Consider the following 21,999-nt stretch of genomic DNA (forward strand, 5'->3'; position numbering starts at 1 on the left):
TTTATTTGAGCATGAGCTCTCGTGGGCTACAGCTCACTTCATCGGTGAGCTGTAGCTCATGAAAGCTTATGCTCAAATAAACTGGTTAGTCTCCAAGGTGCCACAAGTACTCCTTTTCTTTTTGCGAATACAGACTAACACGGCTGCTATTGTGTAACTTAGGGCATCCCCCCAACCTCCACACACTCTGCTTAAGTTATACCAGGGGTTGTGCCACCCTGGAAACAATCCAGAACAGGGCTGGCACAAAAGTGGCATCATGCCACCTTTCGTCTCCATCCCCTGGAACTGAGAGTTCTTTCCTGTGCCAGCCAGGGGTACAGCTTGGAATCTCAGCCAGGGTTCTTAAAGGGCCCGATCTTGGTTCCTGCTAAATTCAATGGCAAAACTTCTGTTGGCTCCAGCAAAAGCAGACCCGTGTTTTTGTGCCAGACCCCTCGCTGTCTTGCCTTTCTGATTTCCCCCCACAATCAGGAACAGAACTGATCAGGCTGAAATAAGGCAGCGTTTCAGAAAGTGGAACACATTTTCCCTAGGTTCGCAACCTCTTGAAATCTCCCAATCAGCTTTGATATTTTGCCCCACCCCTAGTAAAGTTACTTTGTTAAATATATAACTGCGTCTGCTGATTAAGACTGACAAGCATTACAAACAAACGCAAACCAGCTTTGAAATCATGTTTATTTAAGTATTTTATAGCTTTTTTTTTTGTTTTCAGAACTCCTTTATATTTATTAACTTTGAAGCAACTATTTTTTTGGCCCGCATGCTGTTCCAATAAACTGTATTTTACATATTCAAATATTTGCTTTCAAATTTTTCAGAGGGATTAAAAAGAGCCTGGGGAATGTGGCTGGAGCCAGCTTTTGGCATGTTATACAGGATATATCCGTTGGCTCTCAATTTGTCTAAGCCCAAGAGGAAATTTGTTTTAATTATTTTGGCCTGTGCTGGCCAATGTGTTACTTGACACTGGAAGGCGGAGGTACCACCTTAAGCTTTGATGGGGCATGGAAAATTGATTTTATGTGGTTATTAAGAGAAAAAAATAACGTATAGTTCCCCTGGGTAATTTCATGCCGTTCTATGTAGCTGGGAGAGAAAGCATGGATGTTATTGTCAGGAAATTTTTTAGAGATCAAGAAGTTGATCATGTACTAGATAGCAAGGGCCTGATGCTCTTCTCACACTGGGGAACCCATTGATGATAGTGGAGATACAGGGTGAAATCCTGGTCCCATTGACATCAGTGGCAAAACTCCCCTTGATTCAAGACGTTTCATTTAGTGACAATGAAGGGGGGTGGGGGGATATGACAGAGGTCTATAAAATCATAAATGGTGTGGAGAAAGTGACCCCCTTCAAATAACACAGGAACCAGGGGGTCACCCAATGAAATTAATAGGCAGCAGGTTTAAAACAAACAAAAGGAAGTACTTTTTCACACAATGCACAGACAACCTGTGGAGCTCATTGCCAAGGGATGAGGTCAAAAGTATCACTCGGTTCAAAAAAAAGAATTTAAGTTCACGGAGGATAAGTCCAACAAGGGCAATTAGCCAAGGTGATCAGGGATGCAACCCCATGCGCCGGGTGTCCCTAAACCTCTTGACAACCAGAAGCTGGGACTGGACGACAGGATGGATCACTCAACTGCCCTGTTCTGTTCTTTCCCTCTGAGACGCTTGGCACTGAGCACTGTCAGAAGGCAGAGCTAGATGGACCATTGGTCTGACCCAGAATGGCCATTCTTATGTTCTTATATCTGGGCGAGTGAGAGGAAAATAAACTCCGTCTGTGAGAGGACATTCTTCTTTTCCGGGATTTGTCTCTTCAGGTTCTGATCCTGCCTACTTGCACACCTAGATTCATGCGTTTTAAGACTAGAAGGGACCATTGTGATCAGCTGGTCTGGCCTCATGCAGAACATAGGCCATAGCTCTTTACCCAGTAACAGCTGCACCAAGCCCAAATTCCTATCGGTTGCTCCAGGAACGCAAGCCAAGTCCCTGTCTCTTCACAATGCTTTAACTTAAAGCCTTTTAAAGCTTATTTTACTAACATAGATTATTTTAATAATTTGGGGGAGGTGAGGGTTGTTCAGCCCAAACTCTTGTGATTTCTTTGATTGCGGATTTCCCTGGGTAAGCTCAGAGCAAGAACTGCTCAGACGGAAAGCAAAAAGGAGGAATGTTAATAGAAACTCTGTGTTTCATCACCAAAGGGTGAGAGCAGCTGTGAACCCATGGATAAAAGCAAAAATATCAATGATTAAAAGATCTACAGGTTACTGTTGGCAAATCAGCAAGGGTTTAGCAAATCTGCTAATCTTAGTATGGTAATGAGTTTGTGTGTGTGTGTGTTTGCCATCTCCTGGATGGAATCAAAACTGCTCAACTGTTTGTCATAGATCCTACACTGCTCACCGCTCATGGTACATCAAAAATATGTCACAAAATGTGTCTAGGACAGGGGTTTTCAAACTGGGGTACGGGAGCTCTAGTCAGGGGATACATGAAAAAATCCTGTAATGGTAGACAATGCATTTTATTTAGTAAGACTTGGCAATCTAATCATAGGTATATTATGACCTTATCTCCGATGGGGGTATGTAATAGACAACATTATTTGGAAAGGAGTACACAGCCTAAAAATTTTGAAACCCACTGGTCTAGGCCATGATTCTCCTCTCCAGTTGCTAGGGGCAGTGTCACCAGCTAACCAGTGAAAAAACACTTTCAGAAGAACATCACAGCACCAACATTTAGCTGCAGCCTGATTATGATATTTTCTGCCATTGTCAGGCATAGCTTGGACCTTGACAGTAATTCCCTACTGACTTTGCAGTGTGACCCTTCCTTCGCTTTTGATGAGAGTGAATCAGTGATTTGCAGCCGCAGTGTATCCCTTTAGTCATTTTCCTGTCTCACTGCATTATAGAAGCCTGTCACGGACATCACAGTCCCCTTGTATACTGACGGTCACTTCTCTGTCACTCCAGGTTCCTCACAGGGCACCATGCACACATCTCATTGACTTCTAAATTATATCGCCACCTATTTCCTTTAAAATCTCTTTGCTGTCGCACAGTGTTTTCTACTGAGAATTCCCCTCCTATCTAGCAGCGAACTAGCCAGAATCCCATTTAGCAGAAGAGGAAGGGCAGGCTGGTTATGAACCCCATGTCAAGAACCCAGACTCAGATGTGGACTATCCTTGAATCTCTATCTGAAAATCCAGGGACTCTGTTTTTTTAGCCATTTGTGACAGACATTTGTGATTCTCCATTGTGCCTAGTCAGATGGGGCTGAAAGGAAGCTGATTGTGGCTTTTCAATTCTCTCTTCATAGGTCATTATTTGCACTATTATTTACCAGTCATAGGATCCTCGATTGTTTAATGAGAAGTTTTATAAACAGGAGGAAGGCTTGAACAAATCTCTTTTGGTGAGAACATACATAAACAGTAGCCAGGGTAGGAAACGGTTTTCCTGTTTTTTTGAGATCAAAAACTTTTAGTGTCCCAAATTGGGACAAAAAGTCGGTATCTCAAATTTTCACAAACCAAAAATTTGAAAATTTGTTCGGAGCAGGTCAACTCAGATGTTCCATTTCAATTATTTTGAAATGTTTTGTTCTGATTTTGACTTTTCGCTCTCCTTTTAAATCCTTTTCTAGTGTGAATTAATTAAAATTTCTAAATGAAAAGATGCCTTAAAAAGAAGAAAAAGCCAACAGCCTCCATATAGGCCCCTAAATAAGCAGCAGGATTTGCAAAAGAGCTCAGGTCCCATTTAGGCACCTAAAAGTAGCAGAGATTAGAGGTTTGCTTGGCCTAATTTTTAAGCTCAGTTAGACCCAAGCCCACGCAACCTGACTTAAGCAGGTTGAGCTATTTTCGGATCCAATCCCGATGCTTCCTCCTGAACCTGAGTCCGCGCTGCGATCAAGGCTGCCTCCTGCCTGAGGAGTCAGTGTGGGGGCAACTGCATGTCCAGTGCCAGATGGCCACTGCCCCCTTCTGCACCGTGTGGGTACTGCGGAGCCAGAGTTACTGCAACTCTACTGCACACACAGTGCGGCAAGGGGGCGGTGGTCGGCAGGAGTGGGACACACAGCCGCCGATGTGTTGACCCTTGGGCAGGAAAAGTTAATCAGAACCGACCTGACCCAAGCAGGTTGGGTTGTTTTCCAGCCTGAACTTGACACTTGAAGTCAGGTCCCATCAGGTTGGGTTGGGTTGCAAGGCTTTAGAGAACATATTTTCAAAATATGGGACCCTTTTGAAAAATCTGCCCAACATTCTCAGTGTTCTCCTGGGTTCTCAGCATTTTGAAAACCAGACCATTCCATTTAGATGCCTAAATGGGAGCTGAGCTCTTTTGGAAATCTGGCCCTGAAACAATACGTTGTAATTATAGCACAGGAGTCAGGGAATTTAAGTTAAAAGAACTCACAAAGGGCAAATCTTCAGGTGAACTGCAGGAATGCAGAACATCTTAGTTTCATTCCCAGAATACAGTCCATGTTTCTCCTCAGCTGAACAATTGAAACTGTGCTGAAATTACTAGGAATTTGAATGGCTGAATTCATTAATTTTAAATGTTGCCTGACACCAGAGTCCTTGTGTGATCTGCACTTGTCTACTTGAAAGTGTTAGAATCCATCATTTAAGCCTGATGGCTGAAGCACTCAAAGGCAAAAAGAAGTTAGAAAAATAGTTTTCATGCTAATGGAATTTGCTCAGCAGAGTGACCAGAGCTGGCATTGCTGTTTCTATTTTCCCCTGGGTGCTAGAATTGAAGCTTCAACTTTGAATTGATTTAAAAGCAAAACAATTAATTCACTGAATCTGTCTGATGGCAACAAAGCAAAAGAGGCTTTTAAAATAGAAAAATGAAGGAAGTGGCCTACTATTTTGGTTTTCCTATGTAGCCTCAAAAATCCTGGAGGCTCAGTGTCTGAGGGTACGTCCTCACCGCAGAGTTAACTCTCTTTGTCTAATGTGAGCTAGCCTAGCTCAAGTAAGAGCAGCCACACTGTGAAGTAACACTCGCACTGTTGTGTCCACACCGGTGCTGGACTCACTAAGTGTGGCACTGAAACTTCTGGGTTGCAGCGGCCCATGGTTCTTTACTCTGCAGTAAATGGAGCTGTTCTAGGAACTGTTTCCCAGTGAATTCTGGGAGGATTTGTCTGTGCTTTCTGGGCCCAGGGGAGGAACTGTGGGAAGGCATGGAAGGACTGGCAGTGAAGTTAGCCTGCATCCACACAACAGAGTGACTGTGTTAACAGCCGAGGAGTTGTGCTCAAGCTAATAATAATCTCACCCCTAATAATAATCTCTCTGGTACAAACTTCCAAATGTGTTCAGCAAAAGAAATCAGTTAAACCAAAAAGATACCCCCATATGATTGACTCGGTGCATCAAAATGATGCAAGCATGGAAATCCGGAACATGTTTGCCCCAATCATTAGCATTTCAAGCTTTGAGAGATGTTTCACTAGAAAGGAATGTGTTGGCTTAGTCTATTCTGGACGCAGATGAAAGGTTCACAAACTCAATATCAGAAGAAGAAAATAAATAGCCTTGAGTTATCTCCCTTTGTGAATTGAAGTTTTCTCTGTGAATGTAAATAGCATTCCCAGGTTATTGGGTTTTCCACACCCCTGTAGAGCAAATAACGTTAAATACAGTGCATGTTTAATGCTATCACCACGGTAGGTGTGAAGTAGGTCACAGACGAAACCCTTGGTGGCAGTCGTAGCAATGGGATGGCCTGTGTGGTATGTCATCTGTATCTGACCTTTGTGGTGCCACTTTTTGGTAAGGAATCAACAAATCATTCTGGAGAGCTATTACACCAAATTCTGAGGTCCTTAGATTTTATTTGGCCCCTCAGTCAGTTTGACTCCCTGGCCCTGATTGCGGGTTGTGCTCCAGACACGCTGAGCCCCTGTGAGGAGCACTATAGGTGGTGGATTTAGACTCTAAAGGATCTCCCATCTATAGGGAGAGAGAGGAGTCACTGTTTCTGCTCTGAGTTTCTTGCAGGAGATGAACCAAGAGCCAACCCAAAACTCACACCAAACCAAACCCAAGATTTATTTGAGGTTTGGAAAAAGATTTGGCTAGCTCTTCGTTAGGCCAAGTCTTTAGTCAGTCAGAATGTCCACTGCCTTCAATGTGAATGTTGTTATCTCAGGACAAATTCTTGCTGTCCCTTATATACAGTGTGAAGGGCAAATGGGGTACCCCCATTTTAGTAGCCCACAAACAGAAAAGTGGAATCACAGCCCCTGTGCTTGGGAATAGCTGTTTTTTCCCCTTCTTCCCAGAGGCATCTGGTGCCACAAAGAGGGCAAGGAAAAGGAAAGAACATGACTCTGCCATGCTATGCTCTGGCCTGCTAGGCAGGTCAACCACACCCCATAAAGGAGGCCATTTCCAGCCAGCCAGGAGCTCCAAAAGGCATTTTAACCTTTTGAGACAGAATGCCTCCCAGGACTCTCTCTGGATATGTGCTGTTCTTTACTCTGAACTGTGCCCAAATGGCACAATAAACTGCTGAATGGGGACTGAGTAAAAGCTGCTGGATTTTGTCCTCTACTGTATTTGGATGAAATTCTGCAGTCTTCAGTTGGGAGTTTTGTTGTATTAGAACCAGAGGATTTAGCCCTTTGTTTGTATGTCCTCTTCATAGGATGTACTAGTTCTGGCCAGGACAGGAAGCAGTGATACTAGGAAACCGCAGGATATGTTCTCTCCATATTAGCTTAGATGCAATCAGGAAGTGCAGAAAATTTCAGGCCAGGAAATGATCTCACAAGATTTCCATCTTAGCTTTAATACCAAGGAAGTTCAGAGAAGTGTGGGTATACATTTAATATTCTGGATAGTTATCCAAACAACTATTTGAGATTCACCCATCATTAGTATCTGCTGACATTAAAAGCTACATCAGATCAGTGTAGATAAGGACTTTATGACTTTGAAAATAATGGATTCTGACTCGGGTACAGTTTACTGTGCAATTATTGCCATCACAGATATACTGTGTAAAGATAAATGTTTCATCTTGAATAACTTTCCTTGTCTGTTAAAAAGAAAAGTAACAATAATGATCTGGAATTTTGCACCATGCTTCTGCTATGCCTGGCCTTTTTTATGCCAGTTACAGCAAATTATTGATAACTAGCTGCAGAACAGAGACCTGTTCCCATTGAAATCAATGGGAAATTTGACACTGACTTCAATGAAAGCAGGCTAAAGCCCTGGAGAAAGAAATATCTGCTAAACAGTAACATTTCTGCTCTTAGCCTCATTTCTGACAGTGCTGAAAGAGAGCTGCAGATCTGAACTTTGGGCAGAGGTTTTCAAAAGCTGCTTATGAGATTTGGATAGAGCTGGGCAAAAAATTTTCACCCAAAACTTTTTTTGTGGGTGGAGTGGTGAAAAAAGTCCAGATTTTGTGACACTGAAACATTTTATGAATTCATGTTTGTTTTAAAAAAAAAATCAAAACATCTCCATTGATTTATAAATTAGATTAGTTAATGCCTAAGCCGAATGCCTCTGTTATCAGTATATATGGACATAAAATAAATACTGTAGTTTTTAAGTTTCAGCTCATACTCTTCACTTTGAAGGTTTCTTAAATTTACCTCTTTAATACGCTCAGAGCAGTGGGAGCATACACTGGAGAACAGTTTGCTTATACAAAAATATCAGTGTTGATGATGATTTATTCTGTTGGCACTGACTGTATACTCAGCATGATCCAGAAATAAAAACTAAATATAGTCTCTGCCCCAGAGATCTCAGAGGATAGAATGTATGAATCTTCTTTCCCTACATTCAGTAGGGATTAGCTCAGTAACTTAACTGGTAGGGAGAAAGAAACATATACCAGGATCTGAGCATGCATCAATAGGAAGTGCAAGACTGTTCACCTTGACTTAATGGTGGAAACTGGCTGGGATACAGAATATTATGCAATTGTTGCACCATAGATATAGTATATACTAAAGACTAATTCTTGCCCTGTCTATTAAAAAAAATAACAATAATGATCTTTGGTGCATATCGCTAATGAAATCTTCTGTGTGACTGTTTGTGTAAGTTTTCATCTAGATGCTTAAGGGTTGCACCATATACCCCAACTTCAAATTAAAATATGATACATTATAACACAGATGCAATCTTTATACCTTTTAGAATGGCAGAATACCATTAACCAGAGGGTTGTTTTAATACTTTTTTGTTATGTTTTAATAATTCTGCCAAATAGAGACAGACAACATACTTAACCATAGATATCAAAAAATCAAATGGCAACTTACTATACAATAAATGGCACAGCACTGTTCAAGTGGAATAGCAGCTTTTGTAGTCAAGGGAAATAACTTACAAGAGCAACAGAATTTGGCTGCTAAATACACCCTAGGAATCTATTCAGCATTAAATACAACTCAAGCAGTAAAAAATTACACTGTAGAAACAAGGGGACTGATTTTATAGCCATCTGGTCTTGGTAAATGTATGTCTGCAGCCATAAAATTATCCACTGATGATTTGATTTCACACTGCTTATTATTTCAGCAGTGTGCTGTTCCTAATTGTACATTCCCCCAAAATAAATGGTTTGCTGGTTTCTGTGTTTTGGCTATGGACCTTACCCAGAGACCACCTCTCTAAGTAGGTAATTATATGGCCTCCATCACTTGTGGTGTCTGAGGACCTCACGCACAATAATGAATTTATCCTCACAAAACCCTTGTTAGGCAGGGAAAGATCATTATTCCCTCTTTGCAGATGGAGAGCTGGGGCACACTGGAACTGACATTCTGGCCAAAATATTCAGTCCTACATACCTAAAGTTAGGCTTTTAATTCTATATTTAAGAAACTAAAGAAAGCTATACTTAGTTATCTTAATATAGGTTTAGGAGCCTAAACCTAAACCTATCTATTTTAGGTGCTTATATGGCCCCCATTGCCACAGTATCCAGAGCACCTCACTATCTTTAATGTTTTTATCCTCTCAACATCTCTGTGAGGCAGGGCAGTGCTATTACCCTTATTTTACAGATGGGAAGATGAGGCACAGACACTAAGGCCCAGATCTAAGGTACTTAGGCTCCTAACCTCCATTGAAATCAAAATACTTTTGAGGATCTGGGTCATGTGGTCATGTCACTTAAACTTTCTGACCCTCAGTTTTCCCATCTGTAAAATGGGGGTAAATCCCTACATTTTTTGAAGCATGTGGAGATCTAGGGATATAAAATATTATGAAGTATTAGATAATATTATTATTAAATAATATTATTGTGATGCTGGTGTAACACCGACGGACCCCGGTTATTGACGGGCAGGTTCAAACTTCTGCAGCGAAATGCATGAGCCTCTACTGCATGAGCTAAAAGCCACATGGCCCTTAGCTAAGGCTGTAGAGCAGACTCATTAATTTCTGAGTGGTCTTGGTGCCACTAGATAGGACAGAGCACCACACCCAGGAGGTTTGTGGGTTACCCTGGCATATTAGCTGATGAATGGAGGAAAATTTAAGTTGAAACCTGATTCTGCCCTATCCTTTATACACAGTTCTAGCTCAGGATGGAATTCTGGCTTTATCTTTGAATTTCCTTCATTATCTCATGTTCTGTGATACTATTAAACTCTCTTAAGTGTGTATAGATATGCATTGTGGTTTATGAGTGATGGAAAAATTACTGTATCATCTCTATACCAAATTTTAATATTTTTAGGATCATTTTGCTTTTCCCACTAATTACTTAAATGTTTGAATCAATAACCGTCTCAGTGTTCTACCTCTGCATACAGTGCAGCCTCATTTGTATTTAAAAATAGATCACACTGATCAATATAGAAACACTGAAGTCTGAAAACATCTTCTCCAGACAGTCGCCGAGCCAAAAGAATTAGAGTTTTGCATCAAACTAAGATCTCTCCAAAGTCAGTAACCTGTCTTAATTCATCAAAGATTTATTATCTTTTCTTTGTCCAGAACTATCCTCTTAGTTTCTAGGCATAAGTGTGTCTTCTCATTGAAACCATGTGCTCATCATTGTTCTCATTCTGTGTTCTCTTCAGATATATAAGAAACCAGATTGACCTATTACGAGAGCACTGCCTTTGAAAATTCTGGTTCTCCAACACGTTCTCCCCAATCCTTCAATGCTGCAAATGGGCAGTATTAAGAAAATAATTCTATTACGGAATGTTTTTATTCCGTTTTATTCAAGAGGCCTGAAAATTTGTGTGTCTATATTATGCCATCCAATTTCACTTGTGGCTACTGTACAAAGCACCTACATCCATACACTAGACGCCAAGTTCTCTGAGCACCAAATATGGAACAGGGTGCCATAAACTATGCACCCCTACTCAAAAATGGGCAATCTTTATTGCAGAAAATTAAAAGTTTTCCCCATCATATCCAGGGGTAAAAAAATACAGGCATTGCATTAACTGCTGCACCCCTGAGTGGGTACTTTTAATCCTTCATTTTCCCCTCCCTTGTAAGGCAGTTTCTTCACCTTTCCCAGATGGCAGGGAAGGACTCGGGTAACACATTTATGTGCTGGGAGAGGCAGAGCACAGCATCCACAGTTCAAATCTCAAGTGGCAGCTGGATAAAGTTTAGGCCATCGCAGTTTTTCTTGCACAAATGGCATATTTACACAATGGAAAAGATTTGCTCTTGTCCCTAGAGGAGAGTCTCATGTGTTCAACAGCTGGGCTGCTGCCTTCTCACAACCTCAAGAACACGGTGACACAGAAAAGTTTGGATAGAAGTAGGTGCTTTTTCCTTTCCCTTTTCTTCTATTGCACAAATAAGTGAGCAGAACAGGGAACAAAAAAAGATTAAAATGTGATTGTTTGGACAAGATAAAATGACTTCCCCATGACCAGCTCAGATGAGAACTGTCTATACTACTACCAGACCTATCTACAGATGGCTAATAAAATACCTGCTGTATCTTTGGACACGTACTGTAGAAAGCAGTATTTGTTGGAAGGAAGATGGCGCTATAAGAAAGTTTCTGTTCTGTAGTTTGCTTAAGAGAGCAAATGCAATCCTAGGATGTATAAACAGGGTACTATTGAGCACAGGGGGTGCTGTATATGACATTCTGCATTTCTGGTGGCCACACTTTAAAAAGGATCAGAAAAGAGCTACAAGAATGATTTGAGGTCTGCAAAACCTGCCTTACCATGAAAGGCTAAGGAAGCTCAATCTATTTAGTGCATTCAAGAGAAGGTTAAGATGTGACTTGATCACGGCCTCTAGGTACCTAGATGGGGAGAAGATTTCTGATAATAGAGGCTATTTACACGAGCACATAAGGGCATAATCAGGTCCAATGGCTGTAAGCTGAAGCTAGAAAAATTCAAACTATAGATAAGATTCAAATGTTTAACAATGAGGGTAATTAAGTACTGGAACAATTTGCTTAAGGGACCTTGTGTATTCTTCATCATTTGAAGTCTTTAAATCAAGACCAGATATCTTTCTAAAAGATATGCTGCCGCTCAGCCAGAAGAGATGGACCTGATGCAGGAAGCGCTTGTTGAAATTCTCTGTGATATGCAGAAGGTCAGGCTTGACAATCATCCAGTTCGCAGCTTACCCAGGGATGAAGTGGGGTGGGGTCTCCATCACTCAAATCAAGATTGCATGCCTTTCAAAAAAATATACTCTAGCCCAGCCACAAGATGTGGTGCAGGAAATATTGGGTGAAATTCTATGGTCAAAGTTATGCAGGAGGTCAGATTATATGATCCCTTTTGACCTATAAATCTATGGCCAGAAGGACTATTGCAACAATCCAGTCTGACCACTTGCATAAATCTGCTGAGGGACATCCCCACATGATGCATGAGATGGAACGATTGACGTCTATAATTAATTACTTTTCCCCTTATGTATATAATGGCTCCATTGAACTGATTACACAAAAACCATGCTTGGGTGTTCCCTTCCCACAGCTAATGAGACGAGGGATCTACACCCCACCCCACTGGATTTTCCATGGCAAGATAAATCAGAAATCCTTTGGGAAAATCTTTCACTCCACCCTAGGAGAGGAAAAGGAAGAACTTGAATGGGTGGACTCTGCCATTTCAGGGAACAATTAAAAGGAAACAAAAATAAATGAAAGTTAGATTAAGGATGTTTTCCCCTTTGGACATGCTGCCTCCCATCACAGTTTCTATTAACAATTCATCTTCATAATAGGTGTCAAGTAAAGGTTTATGGTATTTACACACCAGCAGGGAATGATAATATCCACTTGATGCAGCCTGATTTCATGCATCAGTCCACTTGAAACATTTGGCTCCCTTTCTCTGACACTTGACTTTGGCTGGAGCTTAAAGAAACCCAAGAGCTGCCTGCCGCTCTATGTTGGCGGCTCTTGGCACTAGAAATAGTTTTGTTGCAGTACAGTGAAAACATTTCATTCCTTCGCAGTCTGTTTCAAATCCAGAGCTCAAGAAGAAGCATGGGGATAACGTCACCAAGGCAGCCAACTCCAGGTACCTGGAGGAGATCTTGTACTGGCCTTCCACCCCAACAAGAGAGGCAGGAATCGGAGCTCCTGAGATACTGCACCATGGTGCACTCAGCCACAGGTTGTGCGGGTACAGTGTGACAGCCAAGGCAGGAGATGCATTGTCATCATGGAGTAGGCCACTTGCCCTCACAGTGAGGCCTGCTCCGCTGGGTTATTTTTGTTTCTTAGCTTTTTTTAAGGGTGAAAAGGGTGCACAGAGGGCCAATAATGGTCTAGGTACCACTTAAGGCTCACATAAGTCTTTAAAATTAGGGTTTAGGTAGAATTTAAGTGGTGGGGCCTTGGCTTAGTCCCCTGCAGAGGGGTAAATTTCATCCTATGGACACTTGAGCCCATTCTGTTTAGGGATTTTAAAACAGCTGGTACAAAAGGGCCCTTCTTTAGAGAAGATCACAATGTATATAGGGGCTGAGGGAGATGCCAACTGTGCTTTACTCATCTTTGGTCAGTGTACTTCAGACCCATCAGTAGGCCCTGGGTCCTGTTTCTTTTAATGGAAGAGAGAGGCTAGCAACACTTTCCCAGATGGTTTATTATAACACTGTAAGCCTTACAGGCCAGAGTTCAAATCACTGGGCTCACCCTAGAGTTACTTTTCCTTTACATCCTCTGTACACAAAGTAAACTCTTTGAGATAATGGAAGGGAAGAGATCCACATATTACCCAGCCCTTTCCACTTAGATTCCTTCCTCACCAGTGTCCCTCAGCATAAATGCCTTGAGATTTTGCCTCTCCCTGGAGTTCATATGGCCATGCTTGTCATGTGGCTGGCTTTTACTACCTGTGTTTTCAGTTGATGGCCACCAGGGCAGGTACTTGGGGTATAGAACGCAGTGTGAGATGCTGGCCATAGTAGGAAGTGAATACCTTCAGGACTTAGCCAAACAGCCTATCCTTTGCTCTCATTCAAGGGCAAAGGTGTCTAATTGCCATCTAACTCCTGTTCAAAGTAAATGGCAGTTAAATGGCTATTCTGCCCATTAATGCCTTTATAAACCTCCTTCAGATTTCTGTCCAATCTTTCTAGTCTGCTTCTTCAGGTGGGATTCTTGAGACTGTAACTCGGAAAGCAGTTACAGGTCCTCCTGGTCTCTACTACGACAGACTTTTGCTTTACTACTATGGCAGTATTTATTATGTATTATGGTGCCTGAAAGTGAGGTAAGCCCCCTCCAGAGCCACTAAGAAGACTTGTTGCCCACGCTGAAGAACTTAAACATCTAATTGCAACTGTGACTCAACAAGGGGCAGTAACAGCATAGTAGAGAGGAGGTGGGAAAACACTGACAAATCAGTGGGACGTTTCCAGTGAATAGCTGCTCACTTGCATGGAAAAGGTGTTGACAGGTTGGGCCTGAGCCATTGGCTGTTCAGGTCAAGAGTGATGGTGAAAAGTGACAAAGTACCCTGAATCTCTTTTTATTTCACAGAATAGGAGATGTGAGAGCACACCCGTTACTTCCCATTTCCCCTTGCGAGTGAGCCTCAACATTTAGGGCTGCCAGGGTCCACTCTCCATGCTCATTCTATCTCCATCGTAATTATCAACAAGGGTGGCGACACTCATGGTGTTTTTCAGTGGGGTGGAACCCCAGGCACTGGGAATCAGGCTGACGTCCCTCATTTGTCTCCTGTGGGCTACCAAACAGCCAGAGCACACTAGGAGTTTTCTGCCATGGTTACTAATTTGAGCCAGTCTTGTTTTAAAGACTGAACTCATATATAATAAACAAAACAGTGATATCCTGGGAGGTGGAGGAGGTGAGCGAAGCTTGTTTCTGTTCTGAGAACCTGCTTGTCTACAACAAATATTTTCTATAAAATCATATAAAAAAAGGCGTCATCCACATAAAAGCCCCATAGTCCCCTCCCGTATCTGTGAGTATTGCTTTTATGAAGCAAATAAAATGAGATTAGTAAGATCTATTTCCTTCCTTGAATGCTCTTCGGAGCCAGGCTAATCTTCTGTTATTGACCTTCTAATACAGCCTGATCCTGCAAGGTGCTGAGGAGTCCCAGAGAGATGCTGTGTACACTTGGCTCTCCATGAAAAGGGTGCTCAGAACCTTGCAGGATTGGGCCCAGTGTGCATCTTACAAAGATGTGCCAGATGACTAGAACTAGTCAAGGCTGGTTTTGAGTAAGATGCAAGAATGAGTAATCAGATGCTAATTTAGCTGATGTTGGCATTACTTTGTGCCTTGGGGCACAGTCCAAGGATAAAAAAATAAATCTTATCTAAGCGGGGAGTCATTTGTATGGGATTAGTTACAACGTATTCTTTAAAAAAAAAAGAGAGAGAGAGTTAGAAATCTAGGAAAATCCCATCTACAGTTAACACTTTGCAAAGTCTAGAATATCTCCCTGATACATGGGGAAAATCCTCACTGCCTGAAAGGTAAATTTGACTTGAGTAAATGAGGTCAAAGAGAGTGAATCTAAGATTTTTCAAAACTTGATTTTGGCACCTTTCTTGTTAGTTGTGTTACAGGGTTTGCTAGATTACATTGGGCTCCACTGATAATGGGTTCATTCAGAGTTCAGGCTATTTGGCAACCCTCTAATCTTGGCCAAGAGTCTTCCTTTTGGAAAAGCCTCTGCCTGTTCCTCAAGACCCTTCTCTCCTCCAAATTCAACAGGATGTCAGACTGGATCCCGTAGAATGCCTGTGTAGGAAGGAGTCTCTGAAACACAAGCAATGTCCTTGAGGATGGAGTTGTAAAATGAGGGAAGATGTCAAGGCACCTGGATGGTGATAGCACCCACATTCCAAACACGTAAAGGTATACTGCATTCCTGACAGACACCACTGCACATGTGAGTTTCATTTCCAGTCTTCTTGCTCCCAACTCCTCAATCTTTATAACAAAAAAGTCTTGAGATTCTATGCAAAATTCTGAAATAAAAATAAAAGAAAATATGGAGCACTTGGAACTTGACAGGAGAAACTGGAATATTGCCTGAGACTTCAAAACACAGACTGTTATTGAGAAAGAAATGTTTATTTTGGCATGATTTTGAACTGTCCATAACCAAACGACAAATATCAGAAGACTGTGCAGAACAGTGTCATGTCATTTCCAACTATTTTAATAGTTTCAACACTTCACTTTGATTGGTACCTTCTGCCTTAAGGGCCTTTATCAACAACAACTTAGACCATGGTCTCCTGAACACTGAAAGATTGAGCCTGGACAATAGAAGGGAGAAGAACAGAGATGCTGTAGGTAGGAGATGTTGGTGATTCAGGAGATCTAACAGTCTCCCGTTGGGTCAGCACTGAACCAATGCCTCCATGTTGTTAGGGGCAATATGATGACAGAAGTATTGGATGAGAATTAAAACTAAGGTCTTGACTACTGTCGACGTTGTATATTTTTCTATCATGGGTTTCATTTATCGATGCACTTGTGGACTTAATTATCCCCTGGCTCACGACTAGTGATATCAACTCCAGTGTCCTGCCCAAATTCTGGATTGGTTTATTACATCTGCCTAACTTACAAGTCCTCTGTAGTTTCAACTGGGAGCAGGGCTCATCTTCACTCCCATTCTAAACTTGAGCTATCGACCGTTAAATAGTTGCCATGGTTACCTCAGAGCTGGCAGCCTTTCAATGGTGGATCAAGTTCCACATACGCAATTGTACCCCACATCCCCTGATCCTGCTCTTTTTACATTGGCAACATTTCTATCGCTGATGGCAGGTTTAGGGCTATAATTTGTGGGAGCGCAGGTAAGCTGTCTGGATGCAAGTTGCAATTAGAAATAAACAAAACACCTGATGTATTCAATGAACTTACTCCTTTCTTCTGTTTGCAAACTATCCATGAACAGACATAGATTATTATGAATTTGCTCATTGTTCAAATGTTTTATATGAACAGCTCTCTAAGTCTGAGGTTTGTTTGCAAACTATTTGCATCCACGACACCTTTTCATGGCTTGCGCTTTGTTATTCTTGGTGTGTGATTGGTCAGCTAAATGTCACATAGCGTTGTTTGTAATACCTTATTGGATAAATGAAATTTTTATTAAAAAGGAAGGGGAAAATTAAGGTGAGTTCAAGATTGCTGTGTGATTACTTCTGTCATGACTCTCCATGCAAACATATATGCATGAGTATTTGCAAGACTTCATTTTCTGCAAACATCCTTCCAAGCAAGAATAAATCACCTCCATGAATATTCATGAATGGGAAGGAAGGATTGTTCAATGGTTAGGGCACTAGCCTGGGACTTGGGAGACCCACTCTCAAGTCGCTGCTGCTGTGGATTTCCTGTGTGACCTTGGGCAAGTCACATAGGTCCAAATCCTCAAAGGTATTTAGATGTCTAACTTGCTTTGAAATCAATGGGAGTTGGGCAACTAACTACCTTTTGAGTATCTGGGCCTTTGTCTCTCTGTCTCAGTTCCTCACCTGTCAAATGTAGCATCTATAAAAGGTTCCTTCCTACCTCACAGGGGTGATGTGAGTATAAATACATGAAATACTCTATGGCACTGCTCAGATACCATGGTAATGGGGGCTATATAAACACCTTAACTAGAATGTTTGTGGCAAACAGATAAAACAGGTTGTGAATATCACAGATGTGACTTTGCAGGGTGTGTGTGTGTGGGGGGGGGGGGATGTTGGGGGCTGTTAGAATGAAAGTCTGAGAGTCCCGTTTGTTTTTATTTATTTTGCAGTACTCACCTGTCTCTAGACTCTAGAGTCTAGAGCTTTGAAGCTCATTGAAGTCAATGGAAGTCTTTTCATTGGCTTCACTGAGTTTTGGATTAGGCAGTAAGTACTACACACATGCGAAGCCTTATGTATTCCGGTCCTCTGTAATACTGATTCCTTTCCCCCTGCCACTGGCTCAAGTGACTCCACCTGGCATTTTTACAGGGCAGACGGCAAATGGCAGAGAAAAGTATCATTGAAGTGACCCAAGTGCTAAGTGACATGACCCAGAGCTTTGCCCTGAAAGAACAGTTCAGTGTGCGAATGCCTCACTGCTACACTTTTCAAAATGTTTACACAGGGATTACCATAAACCACACAGTGTTGAACAGAGGATGCAATCCAAGCTGATTTAGCCCAAGCCTTATCTGCGTCATATAATCATGATACAGGACACAGACACACAGGTAGAGAGAGAGAGAGAGAGAGAGAGGTAAAGACTGGACCTCTTCCCCTCCAGCCTTCTCTTGGCACTGGGAGGGGACTGTGGGGGAGCTAGGTAATGATTTGTCACTCCAAGGTCTTGGGGTTGTCTCTCTTTGCAAAGGAAACCTTGGCCATGATTGACAGCAGGGCTGTTTTGGCCTGTTCCATTGCTGTTGACAAGTAATAATGAAGCTTTGTCAAGCCATAATGGATATGGATATGCCAGATTATGTCGAATCCCTGGACTCCTCTTACACCATGCTCGAGTTTGAAAACCTGCGGGTGCTGCCAGCTAACACTGGTGAGATTTCTGCTCAATTCCTTTTAAATAACCCCGGTTACCTTTGTGGGAAAGTTGGACTCCTAGAAAAGCTAGATAGGAGGTGCGGGGCAAAGGGTGGATGGTCTAATATTTACAGGAAGGAACTGTCCACCTTTGTTGTGGTTGTGGTTGTGTTCAGGCCAGAGTACAATCGTTCTCTTAAAGACTGAAATGCATGGGGTTGTTTTTAGTTATTTATTCAGCCCCCTAGTGTGCTGGCTATGTTGCAAATAAAGACCCTGCCCAGAAGAGCTTGCAATCTGTTACGAACAGTTTCAATATCGGTGGTGCTCTGTAATATGCGTTCTGTTTTATTTCTAAGAAGCAGCGAAATTACTTCGCACACAAAGAAAAATTGTTCTCCTAAAATGACACAGACACAAATGTAGGGGAAAAAAGACAAGTGTGTATATATACATGGTTTGAGCAATTTAATCCTTATAACCGCCATCTATTTTGTTACTCACAAAATACACTGTGAGCTGAGGTCACTTTATCAAAGATATTTAGCTAGTAAAGTAAATATCCAAATGTTCTGATCACCTACCTGGGAATTACAGCTCATTTACTAAGCTTGACCCAAGTCTTTTCAACACACAAGGAATATGGCTGTAATGCGTGCTTGACCCTAACAAATATCTGCCTTGTCCAGAGAACTCCAGGAAAGTTGCACAGCGGCATTCAGAACTTTGTTTGATGTCATTTTAAATAGTAAACGCTCTTCTAGAAACACTAGTCCTCCATCGCCTGAAATGTGAGGTGAAGGACATTGTAAATTACGCAATGTAAGGCCAACATCATAAATAAAATTGGGAACAGTCCAGCCTGCCTGGATAGTCTAAGTAAGTGAAATGTCAAGAGGTTTATTCTAGTTAAGATTAATTTCTTACTGCATCACTTATACTTGCTCATTAGTGGTTTCATCAAAAGGAAATCAGGAACAACAGCTTTCAAAAATGTGTTTTGCCAGCAACTCAGTTATTTTGCATGCTTATGTGGGACACAAAGGATTTCAGACCTTATGTTCAAAGGAAAATGAAAAGGCTCAAAGAAAATGAGAATTGTAAACTGGTTTCAAGAAAAGTTCATCCCTTGGAAAAAGACTTTTGAAAAGTTTGGCAGCTCAAAATTGAGTATTTTAGATTTCATGTTATTTTCACAGAAGGGTTTCCATTTGCTACTATGTCTTCAGTAAAGATGATGTGCCCTGTCACTCACTTCTTGAACAACAAGATACATTTTTTTATCCATTGCACAAATTGTCCCCAAATCGAATGTAACTGTGACATAAAACCCTGTATTTTTTGTGGTGTTTCATTAGGTGAAAATTACAGGCTCTGTTTTTTCTAAAGGCGAAGGCTATCTAGGTTGGTATTGGACTATTTGCCTTATTGTTAATAACTAACTGGCTCTCTCGGGAACTAGCTGTTTTGAAATTAGCTTGTTTGTCTTTGGTAAGTAGCCTCTTCTACTGTTTGTGAGAACAGTTTTAAAAAGAGAGGGGAAATCTCTATGCATGAAAATATATTCCAAACCAAGTTTCCAGGATGCATGACTTCCCAATCTGCAATATTTTTATAAAGTATTAAAATAGAGAAATATTCTCACTTTAGATAGTGTTTATAAAAAACAGGGAAATTAGTTCAAATTAAATCTATATACATTTTTGCAGGACCCTAGTTTGCTCCCACTGAAACCAATCGAAATTTGGCCCTAGACTTCAGTGGGAGCAGGAGCAGGTCTTCAATATATATATTCTGATGACTTTAGGGCCTTATTCTGAGTCTACAAGATTCTGATCATCCTTACACTGGTATAAATCCAGTGACTTCAGTGGAGTTACTCCTGATTTACCCTGGGGTAAATGAGAGCAGAATCAGGCCCATAATGTTCTTTCTAAAATGTATTAATCACTTAATGAAATTATATGGCAGCAAATTTAATATGGAGAACAGGAAATTCCAGGTCTTTCTGTGATTTATAATTAACTGGTGGAACTCACTGCTGCAAGATATTATAGGAGCCAGTAGTGATTACGGGTTTATTTTAAAATATAAGTAAAATATAAAGGTATATTTAAAAATAGAATGTGTAATTATACTTAGCTAGGATAAAAAAAAAAAGATAAGGGCTCTCAGTTCTCATATTTCAAGGAATAAAATGATCATGAGCTGAGAACAGGAACTTATTTCCTTTGTGGAGTGTATTAATGCACTATATCTGGGTGGAGTACGCTTTCCTTTGAAACATAAAACACTCGTGATTCTAAGAGAGAAGATACCAGCCTAGCAGGAAGATTGATCTGTTCCAGTATGGCAGTGGTAAAGGGTGTTAGTCTAAATGTGTCCTTAACATTTAAAATCATCATAGTTTTCTGTTTGTATAATTACGGTAGCTATGGATAAAAGGTTATGTTTAAAGGAGCTCCATGAAATTGTCAGTTCTTCTGGGTTAAGATAGTGGAATTGGACACTTGTTAAATACTGTGGCAATATCAGAAGCACCTCTTGAAATTTGGCTTTCCCATAAAATCAGTATTTCCTTTATACAGCTTGTCAAAGATAAGCTCCACCCACAAACTAATAATAAGTGGGCAATAAATTAAGTGGACCTAGTTAGCCAAAAGGTGAGTATATGTCATAAAAATTTCAAAAGAAATAAACATTTTCATTTATTTCAAAGATTTACATGATTTTTAATGAACAATTTCAAAATGAAATACTTGGAATTTTTTCCAAGAATTTTATTTTTTATTTTCTTGAGGGAAAAAAAATACTATTTTCTCTTGCTTTTCTACTGTTCTCCTTTGGAAACTGGGAGGAGAAGTAAAAACGAAAGAGAAAGTATTTTTCCCAATGAAAATTAAAACTTTTGTCAAAAAATGGGAAATTTCAAGGAAACTAGTGCTGTTTTGTAAAACATTTTTGCTTTCTTTGAAATACCATTTGTCATCAAAATTTGCCATTGATTGAACAATTTCAACCAACTCTTAAGTTAACCTTACTTTTTTTAGCTATTATAAATTTCTTTTTACATGAGGGAAGCCTATGAATTAATTCTGAATCTTCAAGCTTCGTAGTACTTTATATACAATTGGCAAATGTGGTTAATGTAGCAAAGGTTAATTCAGAAATGAATAAAGGGATCCACTGTGAGAGTGGAACATGGCATTAAAATGTTGTCTATTTCAGATAGAAAGAGTGGCACACACACAAAAAAGAGGGAAAATCAATATTAGTCTTTTTTTTCCTTTATACAGTGTTATTAACTGGAGAAATATTCCTGCTTGATACAATCCTGTTTTATTTTATCTTAGCTACAATTGCATCCTTCTTGTTACTTAGTCCGTTATGTGGTGCTTATTGCATATTTCATCACAGTTATCATTTTCCCTGTAAATTTACATTAATCACTTGGCCAATTGCAGTATAAATAAAGCTCCTGTCTTTGGTGATTCCTTTACCTACGATAGCATTCAACAGCCAAACTGAGTCTGAAAAGTTCACTGTGACCCTTTTAAAATCTCACTCTCAGCCAAGCTGCATCTGACCCTTGTACACTCATTTTTAAGGACAAGTCCAGCTAATGAAGATAATTATAAAGCAATAAGAAATGTTCTGCCAGTCAGAGGGTGTGAATGTATGAATATTCCACGAGGTATCAAGCTGCTTGTAAGGAGCTTTGTCCATGCTGATAGCTCTCTGATAGGTCAGTTACTGTGTGGGTTTAGGAACAGTTAATCTAGGTTGGTTTTGATTTTGATCTTTAGAATACCTCAGATTGTTGGGGGTTGCAAAAAACTGATTTATAATGTAGTTGAATTGCATCAGAGCAATGTTTCAAAGTGGGCTCCAGTCCGGCCTCTGAATTTGCATGCTGCCATTTTGGAGCTGGCCATACCACTCACATTTGTGTGTGTC

General features: G+C 40.7%; 1 protein-coding gene across 2 annotated transcripts in view; it reads left to right on the plus strand.

The window, feature by feature from the left end:
- Positions 1-17,943: 17,943 nt before the first annotated feature.
- The window catches only part of LOC141996893 (hepatocyte nuclear factor 4-beta-like), a 40,469-nt gene continuing 36,413 nt past the window's right edge, over positions 17,944-21,999 (plus strand). Inside the window, exons 1-2 of one of the 2 annotated variants that reach the window (XM_074969193.1) lie at positions 17,944-18,058; positions 19,562-19,565. In XM_074969193.1, the coding sequence (XP_074825294.1) occupies positions 17,944-18,058; positions 19,562-19,565 (119 nt within the window). The remainder of the gene's footprint in view (positions 18,059-19,561; positions 19,566-21,999) is intronic. The other variant, XM_074969192.1, reaches the window with a different exon arrangement.

The sequence above is a fragment of the Natator depressus genome, chromosome 12 (genome assembly GCF_965152275.1).
Source record: "Natator depressus isolate rNatDep1 chromosome 12, rNatDep2.hap1, whole genome shotgun sequence".
NCBI classification, from domain to species: Eukaryota; Metazoa; Chordata; order Testudines; family Cheloniidae; genus Natator; species Natator depressus.